General features: G+C 56.8%; 7 protein-coding genes across 7 annotated transcripts; 4 read left to right on the forward strand and 3 right to left on the reverse strand.

Annotated features, from left to right (window-relative positions):
* Positions 1–1329: 1329 nt before the first annotated feature.
* B0T15DRAFT_513480 (50S ribosomal protein L30e-like protein) lies at positions 1330–2484 on the reverse strand (the record flags this gene model as incomplete). Its single annotated transcript, XM_062868037.1, has 4 exons — positions 1330–1530; positions 1592–2101; positions 2163–2237; positions 2482–2484. The coding sequence occupies 4 exons, from the start codon at positions 2482–2484 to the stop codon at positions 1330–1332; spliced, it is 789 nt and encodes a 262-aa protein (XP_062719064.1).
* Positions 2485–2561: 77 nt separating this feature from the next.
* On the forward strand, positions 2562–4113 carry B0T15DRAFT_269654 (uncharacterized protein). The gene has a single exon (XM_062863445.1). The coding sequence runs from the start codon at positions 2853–2855 to the stop codon at positions 4059–4061; it is 1209 nt and encodes a 402-aa protein (XP_062719065.1). The 5' UTR covers positions 2562–2852; the 3' UTR covers positions 4062–4113.
* A 5-nt stretch (positions 4114–4118) lies between these two features.
* On the reverse strand, positions 4119–4841 carry B0T15DRAFT_269415 (uncharacterized protein). The gene is made up of 6 exons (XM_062863443.1): positions 4772–4841; positions 4627–4694; positions 4478–4570; positions 4416–4419; positions 4254–4348; positions 4119–4197 (listed from the first exon to the last, which is right to left on the reverse strand). Exons 2-6 carry the CDS (start codon positions 4672–4674, stop codon positions 4177–4179), a joined length of 261 nt encoding a protein of 86 aa, XP_062719066.1. The 5' UTR covers positions 4675–4694; positions 4772–4841; the 3' UTR covers positions 4119–4176.
* Positions 4842–4972: 131 nt separating this feature from the next.
* On the forward strand, positions 4973–9164 carry B0T15DRAFT_438733 (uncharacterized protein). Its single transcript, XM_062865877.1, has 3 exons — positions 4973–6094; positions 6154–6201; positions 6254–9164. The coding sequence occupies exons 1-3, from the start codon at positions 5428–5430 to the stop codon at positions 8779–8781; spliced, it is 3243 nt and encodes a 1080-aa protein (XP_062719067.1). The 5' UTR covers positions 4973–5427; the 3' UTR covers positions 8782–9164.
* Positions 9165–9819: 655 nt separating this feature from the next.
* B0T15DRAFT_269833 (ENTH domain-containing protein) lies at positions 9820–12124 on the forward strand. Its single transcript, XM_062863447.1, has 4 exons — positions 9820–10064; positions 10134–10203; positions 10287–10507; positions 10566–12124. The coding sequence occupies exons 1-4, from the start codon at positions 9992–9994 to the stop codon at positions 11975–11977; spliced, it is 1776 nt and encodes a 591-aa protein (XP_062719068.1). The 5' UTR covers positions 9820–9991; the 3' UTR covers positions 11978–12124.
* Positions 12125–13170: 1046 nt separating this feature from the next.
* On the forward strand, positions 13171–19451 carry B0T15DRAFT_576677 (nuclear protein 96-domain-containing protein). The gene is made up of 3 exons (XM_062871040.1): positions 13171–13587; positions 13679–17433; positions 17560–19451. The coding sequence occupies exons 1-3, from the start codon at positions 13491–13493 to the stop codon at positions 19177–19179; spliced, it is 5472 nt and encodes a 1823-aa protein (XP_062719069.1). The 5' UTR covers positions 13171–13490; the 3' UTR covers positions 19180–19451.
* Positions 19452–21696: 2245 nt separating this feature from the next.
* Positions 21697–26313, reverse strand: B0T15DRAFT_539748 (ubiquitin carboxyl-terminal hydrolase-domain-containing protein). The gene is made up of 9 exons (XM_062869752.1): positions 25980–26313; positions 25619–25726; positions 25384–25559; positions 25189–25315; positions 24526–25118; positions 24033–24461; positions 23718–23968; positions 22933–23634; positions 21697–22863 (listed from the first exon to the last, which is right to left on the reverse strand). Exons 1-9 carry the CDS (start codon positions 25998–26000, stop codon positions 21731–21733), a joined length of 3540 nt encoding a protein of 1179 aa, XP_062719070.1. The 5' UTR covers positions 26001–26313; the 3' UTR covers positions 21697–21730.
* Positions 26314–26423: the final 110 nt, after the last annotated feature.

Below are 26423 nucleotides of genomic sequence, written 5' to 3' on the forward strand. Positions count from 1 at the left end.
TGCGGCGAGGTGGTATACCGAACACCTGCAGATATGTATCTGGGTGGCGCAACAAGTCCCTGACCTTCGAACCACCCTTTCTCGGATGGGTTAGGGGGCCCGCCGGAATGGACCGAATCAACGGCCTTACGGTGACAAGCGAAGAGGAAGGTCGCGGGGTGCAGAGCCAAGCACTAGATAGTATGTACCTAATCAAGACCGCAGGGCGAGTTTGTTGAGGACCCAATGGAAGGTGAGTGCGTGGGGGTCGGCGAGAACAGCGATGCTACCGTGTATGGGTTGATATCGAGTTCGGTGAGTGGGAGTGAGAAGCCAAGTTAGGTCCCATGGCTAGAACGGCGGTCCTTCCGTTCTAATACTTGAGTCTGCCACCTTATCTTACTACCCTGCCTTAACGTAAGGTAGCCAGCCAGATGCACTTTCCGTCGGAGATCTGTTCCGACGGTCTGGGGCTGACTCGGTCTCCGGGGACCGCGGATCTCTCAGGAACGATGGCTGGATGGCCTTCCCCACCCCCGGTCCGATATCTGACAGCGTGGGGTGAAACCTTTTCTTTCCCCCTTCTTCCTTGACCTGCCATGTCTCCTGCACAGACATGGGAATGGCTGGATATGCAGATAGGCAGTCAAGGACTGGGAATACTAGGTCAGCTGATATCAGAAGAAGATTGGAATCGTTAATGACGGCTGGGCAAGGCTAGGGCGCGAATCCTGTTTCGCGATCCAGATTGATATTGAGATGAGATCTCTCCTTACCCAGGATCTTAGATGGTTGGCGGTGATGTCTTGGCGCTTTTGGCTTTAATCTTCCCCTTTCCCGGCTCAATTCATGCCAAGTCTTAGTTATCCTTCACCCGTGTTGCAGAAGCGTCTGCAAAAACCATAGTTTTGAGGTTTATGACCTTCAGCTCCCTGCCTAATGAGACATCCGAACACCTTTGAGCCATCTCACCAATTCGAGTCTTTCCCCGCATCGGGGGGGACAGGGTTCCAGGGAGATACACTAGCGGTGAGTTAAAACTGCTTTGAGCGGTCCACTTGGACCGGACTGTCTGTGTCTGTGCGACATACCACGTACCCCTGGGCAGCATCAAGGGGCAGGTCCACAAGCGAGGTGATTGCAACACATCCATGGGACTTTGAGCTCGCATCCTTTGGGGTATCCATGGCATTCATTCGTTTGTCCCAACCTGAAAAAAGAAAACAACCAGGTATCAACGCCCGCATGTGGCGGGGGCGAGCAATTTATTTCACCCTGATCTGGTTTTTGGTATTCCCGTACGCCATTCCTAAGTGCAAGCCACGCCCGTCCGACCGTTGCAATGCTTCCTTAAACCTTGATAGCCGTCTCGAGGGCCTTCTTGCGCTTCTCAATGCGCTTCTGGGCCTTGGCGCCCATGATACCACCACCCCATTGTTTGCGGGTCTGCTCGTTCTTCTCAAGGTAGCCCTCCTTGATCGCCGAGATGAGCTTCGACAGCTCATTCTTGTCCTCGGAGCGGACCTCGGTAAGGGCGAGAACGGCAGCGGTCTGTGAGATTTGAGTCAGAAAGCGCTGGATCAGACATGTGGGCTGGACACAAAGTCCCTACCTTCTTGTGGACGACAGTGCCGAGTCTGGCCTTGCCCTTGATGATGGCGTAGGGAACGCCCATCTTGCGGCAGAGAGCAGGCAGGAAGATGACCAGCTCAATGGGGTCAACATCGTTGGGAATGAGGACGAGGGATGCCTTCTTGTTCTCGATCAGGCCGACAACGTGGTTGAGACCGTACTTGACGACGTAAGGCTTCTTGCTAACGTCCTCCTTCTTCTTGCCCTCCTTGATGGCGGTGGCCTCCTTGAGGAGACGCTCCTTCTTCTCCGTCTTGGTCTCAGGGCGGTACTTGTTGAGGAGCTTGAAGGCCTGGGCAGCGGTGTTCTTGTCGAGGACGTGCTGGAACTGGGCGATCGCAGGCGGCACCTTCAGGCGCATGTTGAGAATCTTCTTCTGGCGCTGGAGGCGAACATACTCCGGCCACTTCACCATGCGCGACAGGTTACGCCTGGGCTGGATGTCCTGGCCGATGCCGAAGTTGCGGGGCCGCTTCTCGATGAGCGGGTTCTACACGCATGTCAGCGCACGATCCTGGAAAGCAAGGTTGCATTGTTGGGCAGATACTTACCTTGGGGGCCTTCTTGGAGCCAGCCTTTCCCTGAGGGAAGGGGGCCGGGGCGGCCTTCTTACCAGACTTCGGAGGCTATCATTGAGGAGAAGACATCAGTAAATGTTTTCCATTGACTGTGGTCTTCTGAACTCTAGAGAGCGGTCGGGCAGCGTCACCGCGCACCACGAGCCAGCTCAAGCCATTCTTCACCCGCGGTTTTGCAACCAGCAAGCGGAATCATGCGACTCGACAGGATCTCGAAAGATCCTCGAGAGCAAGTTGCAAGTATGCATCGTGAGATGCCTTGCAAATTGTATTATCGCGATCAGGTGCTTACCATTTTGTCGTTGGGCGATTGCTCAGGACCGGAGCTTGTTGACCAGAGAAGAATTCTGAAGATGGAAATTTGGCAGAGCTGCCCGCACAAGAAAAAGGTGTGGATTTGCTAACGCTCGGGCCAGCAGTAGGGTAAGGCGGGGAATCTTCGGCAAAACGGACCCCTGCTCGCTGCTGCTATCTTATCTTCCAAATAGAGGCATGTAGTATCAGCGCTCTGGCTTGATGAATCATTCACAAGTTCAAACCAGCGTAGATGCATGTGAGACTTGCCCATAGTTCTGGGTGTAACAACCGGCGAACAAACCATGTGTTGAACGCATATCACGACTGCATCTCATTCCAGCACTCTACGCTTGATCACTTACCAGCATGGCACCCGCATTGTGCGCCAACTGCATGACTGAGCGGGCGGTCATCAAAAGGCCCAAGAACCATGCAAAGCTCTGCAAGGCGTGCTTCATCACAGTTTTCGAGGATGAAGTGCATCATACCATTACATCATCGCAGTTATTTTATCCCGGAGAGAAAGTGGCCATAGGAGCATCCGGCGGAAAAGACTCGACCGTTCTCGCCTCAGTTCTCAAAACGCTGAATGAGCGGCACGGATATGGACTCGAGCTAGTCCTTTTGAGCATAGACGAAGGAATCAAGGGGTATCGTGACGACTCGCTAGAGACAGTCAAGAGGAACGCGGTGCAGTATGATATGCCTCTCAAGGTGGTCGGGTATGACGAACTGTACGGCTGGACGATGGACCAGGTCGTGGAAACGATCGGCAAGAAGGGAAACTGCACATACTGTGGCGTCTTCCGGCGGCAGGCACTGGACCGTGGCGCAAAGATGCTGGGCATCAAGCACGTCGTGACGGGCCACAACGCCGACGACGTCGCCGAAACGGTCCTCATGAATCTCCTGCGAGGTGATCTGGCGCGTCTCTCGCGGAGCACCAGTATCGTGACTGGAGACAGCCGGTCCGAGGTGAAGAGGAGCAAGCCCCTTAAGTACTCGTATGAGAAAGAAATCGTCCTGTATGCACATCACAAGAAGCTCGACTACTTCAGCACGGAGTGCATTTACAGTCCCGAAGCATTCCGTGGTAGCGCGAGAGGGCTCATTAAGCAGCTGGAGAGAGTTCGTCCGACCGCCATACTGGACATTGTTCGGAGTGGGGAGGACATGGCCAGACTGGTCCCCGGAGAGTCTTCCTCTTCGTGCGCATGCAGAGGCCAGAACACCGGTGCTTTCGCGTCTGCTGAGGACGACATTGGTGGGTGCGGCTCGCAGAACGGGCGCACGGCTGGGAATGAGATGGCTGTTATGGACAAGCAACTGAGGGACAACGAGGCACACGAAGGGCTCGAAACCGATGTTGCGAAGACAATGGCCGAGAGCAAGCAGAGGGGGCATGGGCAACAGGTGAAACTTGGCTTACGGAGTGAGAACGGTGCTCCTCATGGAGTGACTCGGCAGATACTTGGGAACTGCAAGCGCTGCGGTTACATGTCAAGTCAGGAAATCTGCCAGGCTTGCATGCTTCTGGAGGGTCTGAACAAGAATCGAGCCAAGATACAAATCTAGCATTCTGTACATTGCGAATGCGCCTGGGAACAACAGAAGATCCACGGTGATGCACCCCTTGTCTCCTGGTATACGTTGCCTCCCTGGCATGTACTCTTGTCTATGTTATCGAAGTTTATGACATTCGTCTCTCGACCTAGGGGACAAAGGATGTAAGTTTTGTGTTTTACTTGAATATGTTGGGCAACATACTCTCCAGGGGCTGTTGAGCTCGAACCCGGGCGGCGCTATCGGGTTGTCTGTTTGCCCCCGCAAGTATCCGGTGAGTCTCCTGTCGCGGTCCATCACTGCGAAAGAGAACTGTTAGCAAGTCACATGGCTGTTTCCGCACCGAACCAAGACGGGCGAATGTACTTTGCTGCCCAAGAGTTAGCCATAGCCCGAGCGGTTTCCGAACCCAAGACGATTCAACCCACTTTGTCCCACTGATCAATCGACCACCTGTGCCTTTTGCCGCCGCTCTGCATGTTCTTGATCTTGCTCATTCCGGCGCCCGTCACGCCAAACATCTGTGGTCCCGTCAGTCGCCAGGATCCGTTCGCGCAGCAGCTCGGGGTAAGCGTACGGCAATGATGATGCCATACGGAATCAGCGTTTCGAAGGGAACCGGCATCGTGGCGGTATATTGTCGGCCTATTACATAGCGTCAGTGTTCAAGACAGCAGGCGGATATAAAAACCGATTCGTACACGAAGCCCTGACGACGGTACCAGTTGGTTTCTGAGCAAAATACCTTGCGAAGCTTGGAAACTCGAGGTTCAAGTTCCTGGCTTCCCACGGATGCGCCCCAATTGGCGAATCACTGGGTGGAGTCGTGGACGGGAATTGATGCCTGAGGCGCTCGGTCCTCTAACAAGCCATTTGTGGGTCCCAGCTGAGCGGCGCACCCGTAGCTTTGCAGACCGCGGCCCAGAACACCTGCACCCGCGACGCAACACTCGTCTCCCTAAACCAATTCACATCCTTCGACCCTGGACGGTAGCGTTTTACAACAAACTTTCCCTGGCTTTACGTGTCACTGGCATTCCATCACAACGTTGCCCATTGTTTTCGTGGATATCCTTCGTCTGTGATCCTCATTTGGCGCGTTCCGCCCCACTCGGTGGTTGCGACAACCATCAACTTCCGACCTCTTGCGCATCCCGTCGAGCACCTTTCCGCGCGAAACACTGCTTCTCCAGAGCTTGCGCGTACACTGATGACCTGAACGTTATGCGCGCCACATGAGTCCCGGTATATCCGTCTGTCACCATCCTCTTGATATGCGCGGCGCTACCTCCCGCCGCACTCGACAATCGCCGGCGACCTTCACAATACTAGCAATCTCCTAGACGCTGCGGGCGAGCTGGGTAACAAAAGTACAAAGATGGCGGAGGCTCAGCTCATGGAGGAGGAGCTGCAGCAAAGCGTCATGCAGTCGGAGCAGGAAGCGGTTCTCGCCCACGAGAACATCCACGGGGATGTGGAAATGGGCGACGCCGCCGAGCTCGGATCCCAAAGTGCCATAGATGTTGGTGCGGAATTTGTGGACGGTGATGGGGACCAGGAAATGCATGATGGGGATCAGAGGGACGAATACGATGAGGAGGAACAGGGCGATCATAGCGGCAGCGGCGGCTCTGAAGCAGAAGACGATGACGACAGCTTCGAGGAGGACGCTGAGGGAGAAGAGGACGAGGATCAAGCGCCGCGGTACCATCGACCGCAGCGTAGATCGGTGAGCGCAGCCAATGGCCGCGGGGTTGACGATGACGACGACGACGAAGATGAAGGCGTCGGTGCTGTAAAGATAAGGCCCGGGGAAACAGATGCTGAAGATGATAGCAGCGAGGACTCTGCCAGTTCGGCCATGGTCAGCGATGCGGAGTCCGAAAGCGCGGCGGAATGGGAGGCTGGCAATATCGATGACGCGGACGAGGAGGATGAAGTCGAAACTGCGGCGGCTCATTGCGTTTTCTGTAAGCAGGACGAGGAGCACGACCCGGGCGAGGAGTTTGAGGTATTCCTGGCTTGCACCAAGTGTGGCGACAATGGTCAGTTTGCCCCGAAGCCCCCCCCCCTTCCTGCCTTACAGAGGGCTAACACAACGCAGCTCATCAACAGTGCGCAAGGGAGAATGAAGCCATGTCTAGCGAAGACGGTAAGCTTCCATGGGGTCTGAAGTTTTGCGGAGCTGTGGCTGACCTGATTAGCTCCGGAAAACTGGAGATGCCCCAAGTGCGCAGAGGACTCAGATTCAGATATCGCTGGGGGAACGGCCGACAATAGTTTGGACCTGAATGGGATCGCCGATGCAAATGCCTCACCAGCTTCCAGGCGTGCATCTGCTCCCAAGCTTGCGCGGGATCTACTTCCCTCGCAGCGAGGCACCGTCAGGCCTGACTCCCACTCTGTCTTCAACCAGCTGGTTCTTGACGAAGACCCCATGGATGGATCGCGCGTGCTTAGAAAGCGCACAACATCCTCAGTTGTGTCAGACGAGCACGTCATGGCTCTCCGCAAGCGGCGTAGGAACACCCTCGACGAGCAAGCCATCGACGATGCAACAACCGGACAGGATGACTCGTCCAGGCCTGCTTCGAGATCTCTACGGCTTAAAATACCAAGCGGGCCTGCATCCATCGTGAAGAGCACGCGCAACAGCATTGTGGTTAGGTTTAAAGTAAACCCGTCCGAGCTCCGCCAGATTGTCTCTCGAAAGCCAAGAGGGCGGAAGAAGCGTTTGGACCGGTCACGCAGGCGAACCTCAAGAAGCGGGTCGAACCGTGTGGCTCCGCTACCACCACCGGCTATTGCGACACCGTTTACCCCGAGCGCCTACTCGCAACCGTTTTACTCCTTTTATGACAAAGAAACAGACGAGTTGAAGGGTAAGCCGTACGGCGGGATCCTGACGGAAGCGGAGGCGGATACCTCCAAGACCATGCCGACAACCGAGGATCGTCGGCGCTTTGACGAGGCGAAGCAAAAGGCGGAAGAGGAGTGGAGGCAACGACTGCTTAGGATGCAAGCCGAAGTCGAAGTTCCGGCGAAAAAGCCCAAGAAGGCATCTGGTCCTGCGAGCCAGATCGAATGCATCGAATTTGGCGGCTGGGAAATCGATACCTGGTATGCGGCCCCTTACCCTGAGGAGTACAGCAGAAACCGTGTCCTCTACATCTGCGAGTTCTGTCTCAAGTACATGAACTCGGACTATGTGGCTTGGCGTCACAAACTGAAATGTCCGGCGAAACACCCACCGGGAGATGAGATTTACAGGCACGGCTCGGTGTCCGTTTTCGAGGTCGACGGCCGCAAAAACCCGGTTTATTGCCAGAATCTATGCCTTCTAGCGAAGCTCTTTCTGGGATCGAAGACGTTGTATTACGACGTGGAGCCGTTCCTTTTCTATGTACTCTGCGAGTACGACGACATGGGCTATCACTTCGTCGGGTACTTCTCAAAGGAGAAGCGGGCGAGCAGTCAGAACAACGTGTCATGTATCTTGACATTACCCATTCATCAGCGGAAAGGATATGGTAACCTCCTGATCGACTTTTCCTACCTGCTCACCAGAGTCGAGAAGAAGACGGGGTCTCCGGAGAAGCCTCTCTCAGACATGGGGCTTGTTTCTTATCGAAATTATTGGCGACTGGTGATGTGCCGGTACCTTTTGGAGCATTTCTCTGAGGAAAACTCGGGCAAAGCAGGCCTCAGCATCAAGAAGATCTCGGAGGACACCGGATTGACACCCGACGACGTGATCTCGGCGTTGGAAGGGCTGAGATGCTTAGTCCGCGATCCACAAACGCAACTCTACGCCTTCCGCGTCGACTTTCAGTACTGCCGGGAGTACGTTGCGAAATGGGAGGCTAAGAAGTACGTGCAGCTCAACCCGAAGGCTTTGACGTGGACGCCATATGTTATGGGCAGAAGCAACGCGACGAACTTCGAGTTGGGACCGGCGCTGAACGCGATTGCCCCGCGAGAAGAGGAGGATGAGCCCAAGCCGGTTGTCAAGGCAGAAGAACCCCCAATTAACGGAACAGGTCCTTCGAGCCAACCAGCCACACCTGCCGAGGAGGCAAAGGCCACGCCCGAACCTGCGGTCCTGGAGTCGACTGAGCCTGCGGAGATGGGCAGCATCGTGAACCCTAATGTCGAGCCGAATGGCTTCCTCGCCAATGGCGACGCTTCGGAGGAGAAACCCCAGCAAGACTCGGAGCCTGTCAAACTCACCACCGGGGATTGGACACAACAATACAAAGACATTCCGCCCACGAGATTTGAGGTGGTACCGCCCATCAATGGCCGTAGAGGCGGCGACCGCTCCCGGGCCATCATTCCGCGACCACCAGTCGTCCGGGCCACCAGCGGCACTCCACGGCCAAGACCCAGGCGTTCAGTTGGTTCCCGCCGTCGTTCCGCCACTTCGAGGGCACGGACCAGTACGAGCACGAGCAAACGGAAGCCCGGCGGAACAGGCCGTGGGCCAGGTCGCTGGCCAAAGGGCACTAAGAAGAGCGACTATGGGAATGCGGACAGTGGGCCTGGTCTCCCTCCGGCTTGGATCGCGGAGCGCGCTCGGCTCGCGGCGGCAGCAGCGGCGGCAAGGAAGGATGGGAAGAAAGAAGGTGTCGACGTGAAGGACACGGTGCAGGTGCAGTCGCCTACTGTGAAGGAGGACAGTAACGCGCAGAAGGGGAAGGAAAATGCGGACGTGGAGATGCAGGACGTCTGATGATGAGGCGTGAGTGGGCAGGAGGGGGCAGGATGGGGAACAGATACCATGGCGTTGATCATCTATTGCTTTTGAGGTTGCTGTATTTCTATCTTTATGGTGTATGTTGGGTTATATTTTTTATGCTTTCGTGTCGGGTTAGGCTGGTACAACTACACCCATCGGGTGCATCTTTGGCACGGTTAGAAGGCGTTCCGCGGAGCACTCTGGAGCTGGCGGTCGTTTGTTGGTAGGGCTCTATATTAAGGGAGGAGGTTAAGTATAGATGCGCCAGTGCTATCTAATATTCTTGCCTCGGTGTTGCTGTATCGCAATGCCAAATAATATCCACCTAGCTCTCATCATCCTTCCATGACAAGAATGAATTAGAGAACTAGTTACTTACAGGATGCAGAATCTCCAGCCTGGCACATTTACGTCATGATGCTGGTGACAGGTATGCAGGTCCCAAGGTGCTACCCAAACGAGTTTAGCTGCCTTGTGGGTGACCGTTTTTTTCTGGAAGGCTTGGCGACTGTCGTCAGCTTCAACGCGGCCGGTTTTGTGAACATTACCACGTTGAGATACCAATGATAATGTATAATACCCTGTCCGGACTTAGAATTGAATGATTTGAGATCCCCCTCCTCCATACGGCTCAGCGGTTCAACTGTGCCTGTCAATTCAGCTCTTCACATTCCTACGGGCATTATAATCGACTTCCGTTTTCCTTACGGAACCGCGTCCCTGGGTTTGCCGAGTGTACGGAGTACTAGTAATTCGTGCACTGTCGATCCACCCAAATTACCTACTGTACTCCGTACTCTCACGGTCTCACCACGCTTCCGTCCCCTCTTCACCGCGCACGGCTCCAACCCCTTCCGCATCGGCAACGCTCCCGGATCACTTTCAGGGGAAAGACCCTCTTGACGAAGTCGCTTTTACGCGCCGGCCATTCAGACTTTCTCTTCAGCGTCACCGTTTCCCGGACACCGTCTCTGACAGGAGCTATTACTCACCCCTTGAATTCAAGGTCAAGTGGCGCGCGGTCTTTCAAGAGGTTGCCAAGCTCCAGTAGCACCGCCGGCCCGGCCGACCTTCGACACGCAACCCTCCATATTTGCTTCTGCGACATTAGTTGCTCTCCCCTCCTTTTGACGCCGCAAACACCGCGCAACGTATCGCATTGGCGAGGCCTCTCTAATACACCGACTCTCCACCAGACGCCAAGATGTCGAAAGTCATTCGGAGCGTCAAGAATGTCACAAAGGGCTACTCTAGTGTCCAGATTAAAGTGCGCGAAGGTGCGTCGACTCGATGATGGGATGCGCCGCGCCGCCCGGTATCGCTTTACTGACGGCACTGGATTGCAGCGACCAGCAATGACCCATGGGGCCCGACAGGGACGCAAATGAGCGAGATCGCTCAAATGACGTTCAACTCGTAAGTTGCACACTAGACGGTGATCCTGCGGGATGACCATACCATCGCCGGCCTCGGTAAGCGCTGACGTTCTCCGTGCTCAGGTCGACTGAGTTCTACGAAATTATGGATATGCTCGACAAGCGGCTCAATGACAAAGGCAAGAACTGGCGGCACGTGTTGAAGGCGCTGAAGGTGATGGACTACTGCTTGCACGAGGGGTCGGAGTTGGTCGTGACCTGGGCCAAGCAGAATATCTTCATCATCAAGACGCTGCGCGAATTCCAGTACATTGACGAAGACGGCAGGGACGTTGGTCAAAATGGTGGGGGTTTCCGTTGCCGAAGGGCAGACCGCATGGGCAGGAGCTAACATATGCGCAGTTCGCGTTGCGGCCAAAGAGCTAACCTCCTTGATCCTCGACGAGGAACGGCTAAGAGCCGAGCGAAGCGATAGGAGGACATGGAAGGCGCGTGTCAACGGTTTGGAAGAATACGGCCCTCAGCAAAGCCAAAGTCAATCGCCGCGGCCTCAGCGGCAGCCCCGCCGACAGTACAGCGATGAAGAAGATGCGGAGTACAGATTGGCGATTGAAGCCAGCAAGGCCCAAGAGGAGGAAGACAGGAAAAAGCGCGAGAGCCGGGCAGCTGTAGATGAAGATGACGATCTCGCCAAGGCCATCAAGCTCAGCAAAGAGGAGGAAGAGCGGCGCCGGCGGGAGCTGGAGGAGACTAACGTTGCGTCTCTGTTCGATGACGAACCAGCGCAGACAAGTCAACCGCAGTTCACTGGGTTCAACCAGGGCTATCAGCAAGGAAGCGCGGTCGACTTCTTCGCAAACCCGATCGACCAGAACCAGATGCAGGTCCAGCCCACGGGTTACATGAACAGCGCATACACTGGGTTCCAGCCGCAGGCGACCGGGTACCCGAATGGTTACACCAACGGATTTGGACAGCAGCAGACAGCCTTTGACCCGTATGGTCAGCAGCAGCTGACGCCTCAGCCCTTCCAGCCCCAACCGACCGGATACAATCCATACTTGCAGCAACAGCAAACTGCGCTTCAGACCCAACCCCAGCAACAGCAATTCCTTCAGCCTCAGGTTCAAGAGCCTGCTTTGCAACCGGGTAGCAACAATCCATGGGCCGGCGGCAGCAATAACGGCCTGCAATCGCTCAAGCCAACGCCGACCGGTTCGAACAATCCCTTCGCCCAACGGCCCTCAACAGGATACAAAGCCCACTCCACTCCGACTCTCAGCATGCTTCCTGAGCAAAAGACTCTATCCACCTTCCAGCCCCAACAGCAATCCTCCTCCTCCCTCTCCCCTTTCAGCAACATGCAACAGCCGCAGTTCCAAAACCAGCAGCAGCAGCAGCAGCAGTTCCAGCAGTTCCAACAGCAACAACAACAACAACAGCCCCAAAGGGAACTGAGCGAGCATGAGGCAAAGTTGAACGCGCTTCTCGCGAGCGGCGACGGTATGGACACATTCGGAAACACTGGTAACCTGCGCATTCCCGCGCAACACACCGCCCCAGGCGTGTTCGTGAACAGTGCTGGTGCGGGGCTCGGCAGGATCACGTCAGATGCGACGGGGAACAATCCATTCCTGAGACAGCAGTTTACGGGGATGCCGACTGTATCTTATGGTCAGCAATCACAGATGCCGGCTGCTACGGGTCCAGCAGGCATGGGCATGGGCATGGGCGGTGGTAATAATCCGTTTGCTGGGAGGACGGGAGGCCAGCAGCAGCAAGGTGGCGGCCAAGGCGATTTGATTCAGTTCTAGACACTGGTGGAAGGGACGGTTGATGTGTAAACAGTCTTGGTGAGGGACGGAGGGTATTAGGAGGAGAGGGGTGACTGTCGGGTTGCATGGGACAGAGGCACCGAGAAACGCAGTGCTCAGCATACGGGCGCTGGCGAAACTGTTTTCTGGGCTGATGGACCAGTACAGTGGGCATATTCGTGGAACGGAGGCTCTGGTGAGGCAGGCTTGTATGCTTTTTCTTCCTATTCTGTCGCAGTGGCGGCGGACGAACCTTGAGACTCATTCTCATTCTTACTCTTACAGCTTACTCTTTATCATTTACTTTGTTACTGGCGCGGAAGACTGGATTCTTGGGGGAGCAGAACCCCCTTGTACTACCTGCAAATCTATGGAATGTGCCAGTGGTTCTAACGTACATACTTCGGTTCCCCCTTTCCAAAGAGGAGCCCTGGCAGTGTATCAGGCACTGTCAAGCCTGGCCATGCCGCGATCACTTCTGCGCCAAGCCTATAATAAGTGGAAGTCTACAGCGGGGAGCCAAAGAGCTATATCAACAAGTCGTCCCACTGAGGGTTGCACAGGTTGAGCCAGGCTGAATGAGGAACCGGGAGCAAAGCAGGAACGGCACTGCAAGAACCCGGGGGATTAATACAGGGCGAGGCAGGCGTGACAGAGGTCCACGGGTAGCACAACAGGCTGCAGGCGTGCGATTTCAAGGTCTATGACTGGCACTTCTGCAAAAGGCCAATCAGCCCGGTTCACTTCAAGTCCCTTCCTTTATCGTCTGAGACCTCGCATACAGGCTGCTCCTGTCACTGCTTTGTTATGTCTCTGATTTGTTCCTGCGTCGCAAGGCAGACTTGCAGTGTTAAGTCATCCTGACCAGCAAGACCAATGAGCGCGATCAATTGCAACGCAGGTAACGACTCATGTTCCACGTGACTAGTCGCCCCGAGCCCCGATCAGAATTCGTAATCGCGCTGCGTAGTTTGTGCTTGGAGATAAATATCTTCGAGATAGAGAGCCGGTACTAACGTCTAACCTCTCTTGCGGAACTCATCCATCACTATATTCCGTACTTCTTCACCTTCCATTGCGCTCGCTGAATACTGCAGCAAATTTACCTGGTCTGTGCACTCACTTGTCTCCCGGCCAATGCGATTTTCGCGGTCGCGCACGGTCCACTAAAGGTCACGCGCTCTGATTGGCCGACGGGCTCGGTCATATGTTGGGCAAGCTCAAAGGGAACCCGGGCCGCCAGTCATTTTCGCGAGCTGCCAACTTCGCTTTCATTGCGCGCCTACTTTTCCGGAGGCAGAGTTCGCGGTGTTTAGCGCGGGCAGCAGTTGCGCAACACGTGAATTCCATCTTACTTCCCGTCGCAGATAATTTTTCCTTTGTAGGAACGCTCCTGCGACGACTAAACTATCACGCGTAAGGCGTGAGTGCCTCGCGTGCTTTTCCCCCAAAGCCGACCGACTTCGTCCACTCGCACCACCACCCGACAGCCATCAATCGACAATCGCTCAACATGTCGTTCGGCTTCGGCAGCGGTGGCTTCGGCCAAAATAGTAATACAACAAACACCTTTGGCGGTTTTGGAAGCAACACTGCAAGCACCAATACAGGTCTGTCAATGCGACTCTCGCTCTTTTGTTCCATTATTCAGCGCCTCCTTCTCCCTGCAGCTCTCGTGACAACACCAACTGACCTTTGCAGGCTTTGGAGCTTCTGCTACGCCTGCCTTCGGCTCAACAAGCAATGCGAGCACGTCCGGCACCGGCCTCTTCGGCGGCGGCGGAGGCGGGTTTGGTTCGAACACCACAGGCGGTTTCGGTTCTGGCGGCTTCGGTAGCAAACCGGCCTTCGGGACACCTGCCACCACTAGCGCCGGAACGGGGTTGTTCGGCAGTAACACGTCCACAACTGCAACGACGGGCGGTGGATTTGGCAGCGGCGGCTTCGGCACCACAAGCACCACAAGCACACCCTTCGGCGGCGGCGGCGGCACGTCGCTCTTCGGTGGCAGCAAGCCTGCGACGACTGGCTTTGGCGCCGGGACGTCGGCTTTCGGCGGCGGCACTGGCGGTGGCCTTTTCGGTGGCGGCACAACGACTGGCACCACAGGCTTCGGCGCCACGGCAAACCCTGGAATCGGCACCAACGTGGGCGACCCGCCTGGCACCGCTGTCGTTCCCTTCTCTCCTACAGTGGAGAAGGAAACTAACTCGGCGCAAAGTAACTCTTTCCAAAACATTCTGTTCATGGATGCATACAAAAAATGGTCGGCAGACGAGCTGAGGCTGGCGGACTATAACCAGGGCCGGAAGACTGGCAGCCCCGGCGGCACTGGCGCGTTTGGCAGCTCTGGCTTCGGGACGGGCGGCTTCGGTACCAATGCAGGCACCACCGGGTTCGGTAGCAACACTGGGGCGGGTATCTTCGGGAGCACCACGCCAGCAACGGGTGGGTTTGGTACCACCAACACCACCAACACCGCCACCACTGGCGGGTTCGGCTCTGGAGGCGGCGGCCTGTTTGGGAGCAAGCCTGCAACCGGTGGTGGGTTGTTCGGAAGCGGCACCACCAGCCAGCCAGCCCAGACCGGTGGTCTGTTCGGTAGTGCCGGCGGGTTCGGGTCCACCAACACCGGGACAACTGGTGGCTTTGGATCGAATACTGCCAGCACAGGAGGCGGTTTGTTTGGGTCCACTAACACAGCGGCACCGAAGCCCACCGGCTTCAGCTTCGGCGGCACTGGCACGGGGACAGGCACGGGTGCCTTCGGCAGTACATCCACCACGACACCAGCTTTCGGCACGGGCACCGCTACAACGGGCACGGGTGGTGGCTTGTTTGGTAATACCGGTCAGACTGGCACTACTGGCGGTGGTCTATTTGGTGGCCAACAACAACAGTCAACAGGTACAGGGTTCGGTAGCAGCACGGGTTTCGGGGCACAGACTCAAAACACCGGGGGTGGCTTGTTCGGTAACCAGCAGCAACAGCAGCAGAAGCCCGGAGGCCTCTTCGGCGGTACTACGACAAACACGGGGACCACCGGCGGACTCTTTGGAAACACGGCTGCCGGGACATCGACTGGATTTGGGTCGACGGCTGCTCAGCCCGCGACAGGCGGCGGCCTGTTTGGCAACAAGCCCGCAGGCACTGGTACAGGGCTATTTGGCGGTAGCACCACTGGTCAAACTGGCACCACCGGCGGCGGCCTCTTCGGCAACCTTGGAAATAACCAACAAACCCAGGCGCCTCAACAGGGCTCTCTGTTTGGTGGCCTAGGCCAAAACCAGCAAGCTAAGCCCTCCCTCTTCGGCGGTTCGACGACGACGGGTGGTGGCCTTTTCGGCGGCGGGCAGTCTGGTCAGCAGCAGTCCGGCGGACTGTTTGGCGCCAGCATCAACCAGCAGCAGCAGCCACAGCAAGGCACTTTGGGTGCCTCCCTCTTTGGCGCGTCGCAAGGCCAGCAGGCACCCCAGCAGTCTTTCAGCACGAGCATCAACGACATCTCAGCATATGGTGCTCAAACGCTATTTTCTGGCCTGCCGGATGAGAGGATCCAGAATCCAGGTCCGCTCGCGACCCCTCTATCTGGAACGTCCAAGGCCAAGAGCCGGTCGATTTTGCCCATGTACAAGCTCAGCCCTGCCAACGCCTCTCGATTGATCACTCCCCAGAAGAGGGGCTACGGCTTCTCCTACAGCGCTTATGGGTCTCCGGCAAGCCCGTCGAGCGTGTCCAGCACCCCTGGAGGATTCGGACAGAGTCTCTTGGCCAGCAGCGTCAACCGAGGTCTGAGCAAGAGTATTTCTACGAGTAACCTGCGGCGCAGCTTGAACGTGGAGGACAGCATTCTTCAACCCGGCGCTTTCTCCGCTAACTCAAGCATGCGTCTCCTCGGCAGCGCTAGCAACCACAAGAAGCTGGTTATCAACAAGGAAATGCGCAGCGATCTGTTCACGTCGCCGAACAAAGAGAGACAGGCTCTGGATGATGCTAACGGCTCACGGAAGCTGACGAAGCGCGTCAGCTTCGACACCAGCACGGTTGAAAACACCCCTGATAACCGCCAGGCCGCTCTGGAAAACGGCTCCAGCCCTGACGAGTCGGGCTATCTCAAGCCGGGCGGACAACCCAGCGCTAACGGCGCGAATGGCGCCAAGTCATCTCCTGTCAACGTTACCCCGGAAATGGAGCAGGTCAAAGGCAACGAACTCGCCGTTGTCCATGAGGAGGAGTCACAGTCGCCTGCTACCGTACGAGCTGAGAAGAAGCCCGGCTCGAGCATCGAGGCAGGTGCTTATTGGATGTCGCCGACGGCGGAAGAAATTCGCGCCATGAACAGGGTCCAACGCCAGAGGGTCTCCAACTTCACTTGCGGACGCGAGAATGTGGGTAGCGTCACGTTCAAGGTCCCCGTTGACCTCAGCAATATCAACCTCGACGAAATCCTCGATGGTATCGTCGTCCTGGAACCCCGCTCCGCTACCGTTTATCCGATTGCGGCTAAGAAGCCCCCTGTTGGTAAGGGTCTGAACGTCCCGGCGGTCATTTCGCTGGAGCACTCGTACCCACGCGGCGGTCTAGCGGCTACTGGCCGGCGCCTCGAGCGGCATATTGAGAGACTCAAGACTGCGATTCCAGATACGACCTTTGAGAGTTATGACAGAGAAACTGGTGTATGGACGTTCTCGGTGGAACATTTCACGACGTACGGTTTAGGCGAAGATGACGATGAGGAGGAAACCGAAGTAGAGCCGGACCATGCTTCGCCCGCTATTCTGAGCCCTTCGGTCGCTAAGGACACTGCCTCACCTTCCGACCCTGACGATACTTTCGAATTCAAGCGGAGCCGGCGGGCTGTTCCTGGCGCTTTCGATGATGCCGCACTGTCGGACAATGAGGAGGCGGTTTCTGTTACCGCTCAACGCCAGGGTACGCTGTCTCCTGAGTCCCAGGAGGCTGATGCCCCCTTGCCGTCACGGGAGTGGCCCGAAGATGAAAGCATGGCTGACGGACCCGATGATTACCAGCTCGAAGCCTTTGAACCGTCTTCTCAGCAGGGATCTGTCGAAGGACAGGACGACCTCTGGCTGTCCCGTTATGCCGACAACGACGCGCAGGTCCCCGCTGGAATCATGAGGGCACGCATGCGAGCCTTCAAGAAGTCGACGGCGCCTACGAGAATCGAGGTGGCGGGTGGTGATGATTGGACGCAGATCTTGCAAGCGAGTGTGCGGGCGCCGAGGACGGTGGATCGGGCGACATTGCGCGCGCTCAACGAGTCGGGGGCGGTTTGGGACATGAAGGATCGGGGCAACCCTGCGCCTGAGAGAAACGCACCCGTGTCCGATGGGGCGGGATTTGCAACAAGTATCGATTTGATGAAGTCGCTTTTCGAGCAAGCAAAGGGCCCGACGGAGCCGGTGCAGGCGTCGCCAGCGAAGGGATTCGTGAAGGTCGGTGTCTCGCTTGCCTCTTAGCCTCTCAGCTTAATTCTGGCTAGTGTTCTCCTAGCAGTGTTTGCTTCTCTTGTACCTATCTTTCTTGTGTGAATTACAGACTAAGACTTTTCCCTGCTTTAGTGGCCATACCAGCAACGTCCCAAGGTTGACACAGAGGAAAGCCCGTCAGTTCCGCGGCCCAACTGGGGTCCCAACGAACTGCTGGTCACCACGCACCATAACGAACCCAGCCTGCAGCCAATCGACGGTACTGCTCCTGTCGCGGAGGAGTCGGCAGGATCGCCCAAGAGTCTCGCCCGTCTGCAACAGTACATTGACAACGTCTCCGGCAAGGAAACCGCCCAGGCAGGTTCTGCGCCCGATTTTCGGGAACTTGCCCACGGAGATCCTTCCTGGGAGCTAGCCTCCCTTCTTTTCGACGACAACGGACAGGGCCTGCCGGGCTACTGGAGGCAGCTGGTGTCTGAGGCCACTGACCGCGCACTTGCACAGGCGACTAGCCTGGAGGAGAAAGCCATTATCTGCCTAGCTGGCAACCGTGTGGCCGATGCCTGCGGCCACCTGCTCGCGGCGGGCGATTTCCGGCTTGCCACGCTCGTTTCGAGCATTGGGGTGCAGAACAAGGACATCAAGGCTCAGCTGAAGGACTGGCGTGAGTCGAATGTCCTGGCCGAGTTCTCGGAGCCTATTCGGGCCATCTACGAGCTCCTGGCTGGCAATGCGTGCGTATGCGCGGGCGTCAAGGGCGTTCCTATTGAGAACCGGGTCGAGTCGTTTACCATTTCCCAGCGTTTCGACTTGGATTGGATGCGGTCATTCGGTCTCCGTCTTTTCTACACCACGCGATCCTCCGCTGCGGAGGCAGTTCGCTCGTTCCAGGCCGACGTTGAGCAGGACAAGGAGCCGCAGCCCGACAGCGCTCTGTGGTCGCTGCTCAAGGCATTTGCCAACCAAGAGTTTGACTGGTCCGACAACCGGCTCGGCTGGCTCATGACGAAGGCCATCTATGCGACCGGCAAGGTCTCCTTCGGGCAGGATGCGGCCGAGAAGCTCGACATGGCTTGTGTCTCGTTCGCCTCCGCGTTGACAGTACAGGCCCACTGGGTGCCCGCCACGTTTGTTCTCCTTCAGCTGTCGGACGCGGGCTCGCGCGAGGCTGCCGTGCGCGACCACCTGGGCCGCCACGCGCACCGCATCGGCTCGCCCCGCAACGCGGCGAGCGCCTTCTCTGCGCTCCGCAAGTTCGGCGTCCCCGAGACGTGGATCTGGGAGGCTAAGGCCCTCGACTTCCGCTCCCGCGAGGACTCGCAGCAGGAGTTCCTCGCGCTCGTCTGGGCGCGCAACTACGCCGAGGCCAACCAGGCCTTTGTCAACCGGGTCGGCCCGGATCTGGTCATCGAGCGCGACTTCAAGCGGCTCTTCCGCTTTGCGCAGCTGCTATTCAAGGTCAAACGGAAGCTGCCGGACTGGGACCGCGCGGCCGTCGTGTACCTGCTCTATCCGATGGCGCGACTGCAGAACAGGCAGCAGGCGCTGGACAAGTTTGATCACCAGCTGTTCGACGGCCTGGCGGCGCTGCGCGGGCAGACGCACGGTGATATCCGGCAGGAGGCAGCGATTGCGGACATGGCGGAGGAACTCATCAAGTGCAGGGGCGGCGACCCCAGGCTGTTCCAGCTGCTGCCTCAGGATGTGAGGGGCAAGTACATGCGTGCGCAGGCGTTGGAGAACATCCACTAGGGTCAAACTGGGAAGCTTCGGTGGTGGACATCGGGATGGGGCTGATAGGATGTGGAATGCTGCTTGGTAGGGAAGATGGAGGACTTGGCCGCGTTGTATTGTACAAGCGGAATATGGCAAAATGGAATTGCTCTGCGGGGACAAAGGCGAAGAGAAGTTTATTTGGTCAGTCCATGACTGTTGGTAGGGGTATCAGGCCGTACTTAATTATACTTCGGTAGATCACACTGTATTCCATGTAATCCCTGAGATTGTTGACTTTTCCTGTATGTGCCCATTCCTATCCCAAATGCCAAAGTCCACCAGGCCTCACTCAGGGCAAGCATTTCCGACTGACTAGGTACCTAGGTAGTTGTAGTTGGTCAGCTGGCTCTTCCAGCAAGTTACGCGGACGAGGGAGACAAGCAAAATCAGCCGTTCGACTCGGCCTCGAAGCAAAGCCCACCAGGCTCTCCTTTTTGGCTTTCCTCCTTTGGGGGACTTATGGCAGCTGATGAGTGAGAAGATTCTTAGGTTCTTCCTTTTTTCTCACCGATCTCTCTCAATTCCATATTGACTTCATTCCTCATCACCCTAATGATTACCTACCTACCAAGTAACTACTAAGTAAGTCCGCTTATAAGCCCAGCTGGGAACTTGGAAACAACCTCAACCCTCCACTACCACCCGCCATCCCTCCTTTTACACGAACAGTAACCTCCACCCTCTCCTTCAGCTTTAGGGCCATGCACCGGTAACACACGGTCCTCCTTGGTTGGCAGCACCCTTATCTTTTTTGCTGCCCCTTTTACTCCTCCATGTCCTGGCCCTAGCGCTGTGGCGGGGCCGAGGGCAACGTCGAAACGTGTCACAAGCAGCGCCACAAACGCCCTCTTTCGCCAGGAGGGTCGAGGAGGTGTCCGACTTCTGGCGCAGGCCACTCGCAGAGGACGCACTGCAGCGTTGGGGAAGCCGTTTTCAGCTTCTCGAGGGATAAGGATAGGGCAGGCGTTCTTCCGGCTTCTTTATTACCGGTTTCATCTGGACAGCGAGCGGTAATAAGGCAGGATGATGAGGTCCACCGTTTCACCCCCCCTTTTTTTTGGCGCAAGATCCGAGCGTGCTCGTCGACCTGTTTCCTATTTCTGACCACCTAGCTCCTTCGCCGCGTCGAGGGCTTAGCTCGTTCCTTGTCTTGCCCGGGCTAAAACAGTTCAGGGTACACCAAGTCGTGGATAGTAACCGCCAGGAATCCCCTGGGCTCTCCCGACTCCGGGGTCGATGATGTGCTGCCGCACGATGGCCACCGTGTCATTCCTCCAGTCCCAGCACCCGCTGTGTGATGTTGGCACCAGGGGAGTGAATGACAGCGTCCTGGATGGCGCGCTGGACGGCGCCGGCCAGAGACGGGTCTGTGACGATGCATTGTAGTTGTACAATACATGCCAGACCGACGCACAGGCAGGGTGAAGAATGGGCTTGTCAGGGTTGCGCAAGCTGTGAGCTCACACGATATCAGTGTGGTTAATTACTACTATTAATGATTGATCCTACATAAAGTAAGGTATAACTCCAGGGGCAACAACCTGAAGAACTCCCCCGAGATCCTTCACATATCTCCTCTCTCCCTGCAACGCCATCCCCAGAAGATGCCCTACAACCGGAATCCTTGACGGGATGACGGGATGACGGGATGATGGGAGGTTCATCCGGATGCGCCTTGACAAGCTACCAGCGGCAGAGCCGTAGACAGCCCACGAACAGCACAGCAAGTGTGAGAGCGGGATGGTTTTGCGCTATGTATGCAACCAAGATCGACAAGGCGGCCATTTCGCTTTGCTGGGCCTGGGTTATGAAGATGGTTGCCGAGTCCAATGATGAAATGGGCAGGCCACAGGAATCACTAACATAAGTATCTACCAACCAGCCTCGTTGGTCTGGTGGACAAATGACAATATAGACACGGTAGGTTGATGCAGGAGCGCGTGACTCGCGCCGAAGTCTCCCGACCCAAAAGCTTTCTGGGGCAAGTAGGTAGCGCATCAACGGAGTGAGATCTTACTCTGTTAGTGCCAGGTTCAATAGCATGTCGTAGTTGCATTCGTAGTCAGGGCCTAAACCAGTGTGTCTTAATGTTATACGGGATGGCTAGACCCTATTGTAATTGTAACACCAAGCAGCCCCCAAATGTTAGAACCTAGAAAGCTAATTAGTCCTATAACTAGGCGCTCGATTTCCCTATCCATGGACAGTACCACAACTTGAACTTACTTTGGGTGCAGTGCTGTAAGCCCCATCGGTGTACGTACGTAGTAGTACTAAGAGGCAAAGAACCAGAAATATCCATATAGCAGCTTTACGGACCGGCTAGGTAGGGTAATTACTAGAATAAGTAGCCGGTTTCTATGCTTATGCTACTTCATCACAACCGACACCCACCCTGCTAAGCAACCCAAGCACCACAGCATACAAAGCCCGCTCTTCAACTTTCACCAAGTCCTGCCCGCTAAGCCATAATTTCCCCCAAACCCTCCTCTCCTCCTCCTCCAATATCCCCCCCTCCTCGCGACTCTCACCTCGGCAACGGTGACCCACCTTTCCCCGGCGTATTAAACACAGGGATCATGCCAAACGGCGTGCTGCCCGACGACGATTGGCTCCCGAGCCCAGCCGCCTTACGAGCGGGCGTGGTCGGGTTATTGTCACCACCACCACCAGTAGTAGTAGCACCAGCACCCGTAGCAGCACTGCCCTCGGGCGGCGTGTCCGTCCGCTGAATGATCACCTGGGGGTCGTCCCTGCTGCGCGGCGGCTTGAAGTTAGTAGCCCTACCCGCCTTGTAGATATCCTCCAGCATGGGCTCCAGGATCCCCGCGTCGTCAAACTCGAGGTACTTGCGGTACAGCTTGAGCGCCGTGCGCGCGTCCTCGATCGAGTCGTGCGTCTCGAGCTGGATGTCCTCCTTAAGCAGGTACCAGGCCAGAAACGCGAGTGACAGCTTGCGCAGGCGCGCTTTCAGGTAAAAGACCTCGATCGTGTCGATCACCTGCGCGCGCGGCACCTGGATGTTGATGACGCGGAAGTCCTGCCGCAGGCCGTGGCCGAGGAACTTGCAGCCCAGGTTGAGCAGCACCCAGAGCTTCTTGTAGGCCGTCTTGAGCGAGACCAGGTTGTGTCTCGTCGTGCGCGGGTCCAGGTCGCTGGCCGTGATGCCCGAGTATAGCGTCAGGTAGTCGACCACGGGCTCGCGGATGGCGATGTAGTCGTCGATGAAGGCCTCGCCTTCCAGCTCGCCCTGCCCGCGCACCACCGACACCCGGGCCAGCGCGTGCGACATGGGCCGGATCGTTTCACGTTCGCCGTCCGAGTTCATCTGGATCTCGGGCTGCTTGAGCGACACGAACTCGGTGTCGAGCGCCACGATGGTGTCCGGGCCGGGCCGCTCCGTCTCCTGGTCGAGCACGCGGTACGTCTTGGGGTCCGCGTGCGGATTCAGGTCCTGATACAGGATGGACGTGTCCAAATTTGTCTTCCAGTCCGTGTTGCTCTTGTTGTTCGCCGCCTTCATCTGGAACAGGAGGACGGCCGGCATCTTCCACGCCGCGTTGAACCGCAATGCTTCGGCGGCTGAGACGGGCCGCACTGAGAAGTCGTTGAACAGGTGCCATTTGCTCTCCCCGGCGGGCGTCGCATCCGCATGTGCGACTGTACCGAAGTCAGCTGGCCCGCATCCAAACACCAAAATTACGGACATAAGAAAAGGCACAAACTCACCGTTGATCATGCCGACAAGATGCGTCTTCTGCGGCGCAGTGCTCTCAATGTTAACAACCATCCCAATCAGCGAGTAGACCGATATATTATGGATCCCGCGCTGGAGATGGAGCTTCAGGTCCTCGCCCTCGAAGCAAAAGAACTGGCCCTGGTCCACTATGACGCCGATCTCCTCCGGGAGCCAGCCGGGCGTCGCCCAGAGCCTGCGGTGCTCCGCCGTCGAGACAGCCGCGTTGACGGCAAGGACCGCGGGGACGCTGTGTATGGTCTTGCGCATCTGCAGGTTCTGATACCGCTGGCACCGGCTGCACCACCCCTTAGACACGGTCTCCCTCTCGACGCCCATCTTGAGGACCTGCGAGAACGTCGTCTTAGTCGCTCTGCCGCCGCCTCTAACGCCTGGCTTGGGCGGTGGGTACATCAGATCGCTGACATATGCGGTGCCGGGCCGCGTCGTCTCACTGCGGCAGTTCATGCACTTGATCGTGATCACGGCCGACGTCGCCAGAACTCTCGACGCCAGCTCGTCCGGGCTCGGCGGCTGCGCGAGGTTGAAGAGGGTCTGCTCCAACGCCGTCGAGATCGGGGGGATGCTCCGGTACTCGTTGCTGATCCTGTCGAACAGAAACCTGCTCAGCCCCTGAGCCATCGAGGACAGTTGTGGAACATGGGTTTCCTCTTCTAGTAGACCTAGAGGTGCAGCTTCGGAAATGTCAGTCAACTTCCAGCTGGGCCGCTTGCCGTATATCCCAAGCAAACAACAAGAAATACGAAAGGAAACGAACCTTGAGGAGTGCCGCTCAGTGCCTTGAACATGTTGGTCGCCTGGCACGTGGAGCCCTGGGCCTTCTGTAGCATGTCGAAAACGAAGCCTAGCTCGCAGAGAAGACACAGGTCATTTACGCATGCGGTCGCGGCATGCTGCAGCGCCATATTCCGCAGAAGAGGTGTATAGTGCATAAGTTGGAGAAGGGAATTTGCGTATGAATTGGGGATATGGTTCTCCAAACCAGCATACCGCGTCCTGTTGTAGTACCTATGAGCAACATAAATTAGCCTCCTTGCATCACGAGCTGGCGGCTGGAAGACATAAGGCTTACCCAAAGTCGAAATCGTCAACGCCGAACTTGCTATACTTGATCTCCAAGTTCCGATACATTGGCGGCGCCTCGGGCTTCAGGCTTTCGAACTCGTTCGGCGACGATGGCTCGGCTGCTTGCTCGGCCCTGGAGTCGAAGGCGGGGTCCACACCAGACGACATGGCCGATTCGCGTGCCTTCTCGCTCAAGAACTTGGGCGCCCGCATGCCGGCCGACGACTTGCTGCTGGAGGCCCGCGTATCCTCAACCTGGTTGCGCCGCAAGCCCCGCGTGTTCCGGCCGTAGAAACCCCACTCTGTCTGCTTGAGGGTGGCGAGGAAGGCCGGGTCAAGCTGCACCGGCGGAGCGCCAACATCGGAAATGATATCGGCAGGCCAGGCCGAGAACAGTGGCTCGCGGTAGTAGGGCAGGCCTACCGAGCTCAGCGGCCTAAATCGAGCGAGTTTCAGCAGAGATACGGGCGAGGAGGTCAAAATCACCGGGCGAGACTTACGTGTCGGGCGACCAATCGAGCATGGGAGCGGGCTCTTCTGCCTTTGGCGTCTCGATGGGTAACGCCATGTCGGTAAAATGGATTTTGGTCGGCGATCCCCAGAGATGTATGTTGCACTCCGAGTCGGCCATGGCAAGGGCCTCCCCCGAAGGCGCAATCTCAAACAAGTTGACAAACGACATGACATTAGCGTATCGAACGTTGCTCGTGTTTGGGTTCATGATGTCGACCACGTGCATCTGGCCGTGCTGGGACGTCACGATGCTAGTGGTGAGCATCCTCGGGTGCAGTCGGACGTGGGCGGCCAGTGGCGGAAATGGCATGGGCTTCATCGAGGTCATGTTCTTCAGATCGTAAACGTTGACGTAAGGATCCAACATGTATGTCTGTGCTGCCTGCTGCTTAAGGGAGCCGCCACAGGTGACGATGAAGTCGTTTTGCGCATCCATGTCATTTATGTAGGAGGCATGGGCCTGCCAAGTGCGGATGACCTTGAAAGAAACGGGATCGAGGAGATCCACGCTGCCGGTTCGAGTGGCAGCGCATATGTACCTGCTTTTTTTCATGATCGAATAGTGATGTTCTGTAGGGACCTTCGCTCTACGCGTAAGTAGCACGCCCTAGTCAAAGCCAGTCAAAGGAAAGGGGAAAGGGGAAACCCACCTGCTTGACAATCTCCCCCTTGACAACGTCAATAACAAACATGGTATCCTGCCAGCCGGCAACGATGATCTCGGAGGCGCCCTTAGAGGTAAAACTCATGCATTGCAGGTCTTTCATGTCATCGTGCCTAACGCCGAGCGGCAGGTCAGCGACTCTGACCCCAGTTCTCCCAGACACAGAATCAAGCAACCGTACCGGATGCTCCACAGAGCAGGCCCCCTACGCATTGCCATATGTACGCATCGGGAGCCGAGGCATATGACGCCCTTGTCATGGAAGAGGAAATGGCGAACGGGGCCCTCGGGCGGCGGTTGGATCTTAAACGCAGTGTACCGCTGCAGATCGCGGCCATAGAACGAGGCGACGCGGCCCTGGAAATGCCCTGTCAGATGATGCATGCGGACTGACCAGAGTCATGTGCAAAACATACCCGGTCGTTGCCTGCCCATAGTAACTCGGCGATGGTGTCGAAGGCAAGCGTTGTGGCCGGTCGGGGGAAGTCATTGGTGCCGGGCGCCGGGAAGGCGATGCGCGTGACCTGGCCGGAGGCATTGCACGGTCAGCTAAGCTACACGACATCACATACTTTGTAGGCGACTCGGAGTGTCGCGTCTGGTCGGCGAACATTGGCCCGGGGGGTTTTCATCGAAGCTCCAAGTAGACAATATCCGCGGGGCACTGCCGAACGCGCCCACAGCATCCACACACGCTCGGAGTACTTTCACTCAAGCGTGCGAAGCCCCAGTATGCATGGCGACATGCCGGAAGAGAAGAAATGAAAAAAAACTTGCCTCGTCCCAGTCCGCATCCATGGCCGGCCCTCAATCACATTTTCAACAGATACAGGGAAAAAGGGAAGCTGTCCAAAACTGCTTGTTTCACTCAAAATCGGCGCGCGATGCTTTGACCCCACAGTTCCAGGTTGCTTTGAAGCGGCCTTCACAAGTTCACTCAGTCCGTGGTCTTGGTGATCCGGACCTTGCCGTGTATTTCAGAAGTCACTTGAAGGACGGGTTCTGCCGTGCCTTACGAAGATTAAACCGAATCTCTGTAGTGGAAATTGTAGTGGAAATGGTCGGAATATGAGTACGGATGCATAGAGCTTCAAGGTCAAGATGTACCTAGGTGGCGACCAAATGCGGCAACTGCGCCCCGAGCTCTAGATCGGTCCGGCACGGTCCGACTGACAGCTGCGGCCTGCAAGCAAGGCTTGTCAGGGCCGTTCCAACTTGCAA

The sequence above is a fragment of the Chaetomium strumarium genome (assembly GCF_033439665.1).
Source record: "Chaetomium strumarium strain CBS 333.67 chromosome Unknown B0T15scaffold_6, whole genome shotgun sequence".
Lineage (NCBI taxonomy): Eukaryota > Fungi > Ascomycota > Sordariomycetes > Sordariales > Chaetomiaceae > Chaetomium > Chaetomium strumarium.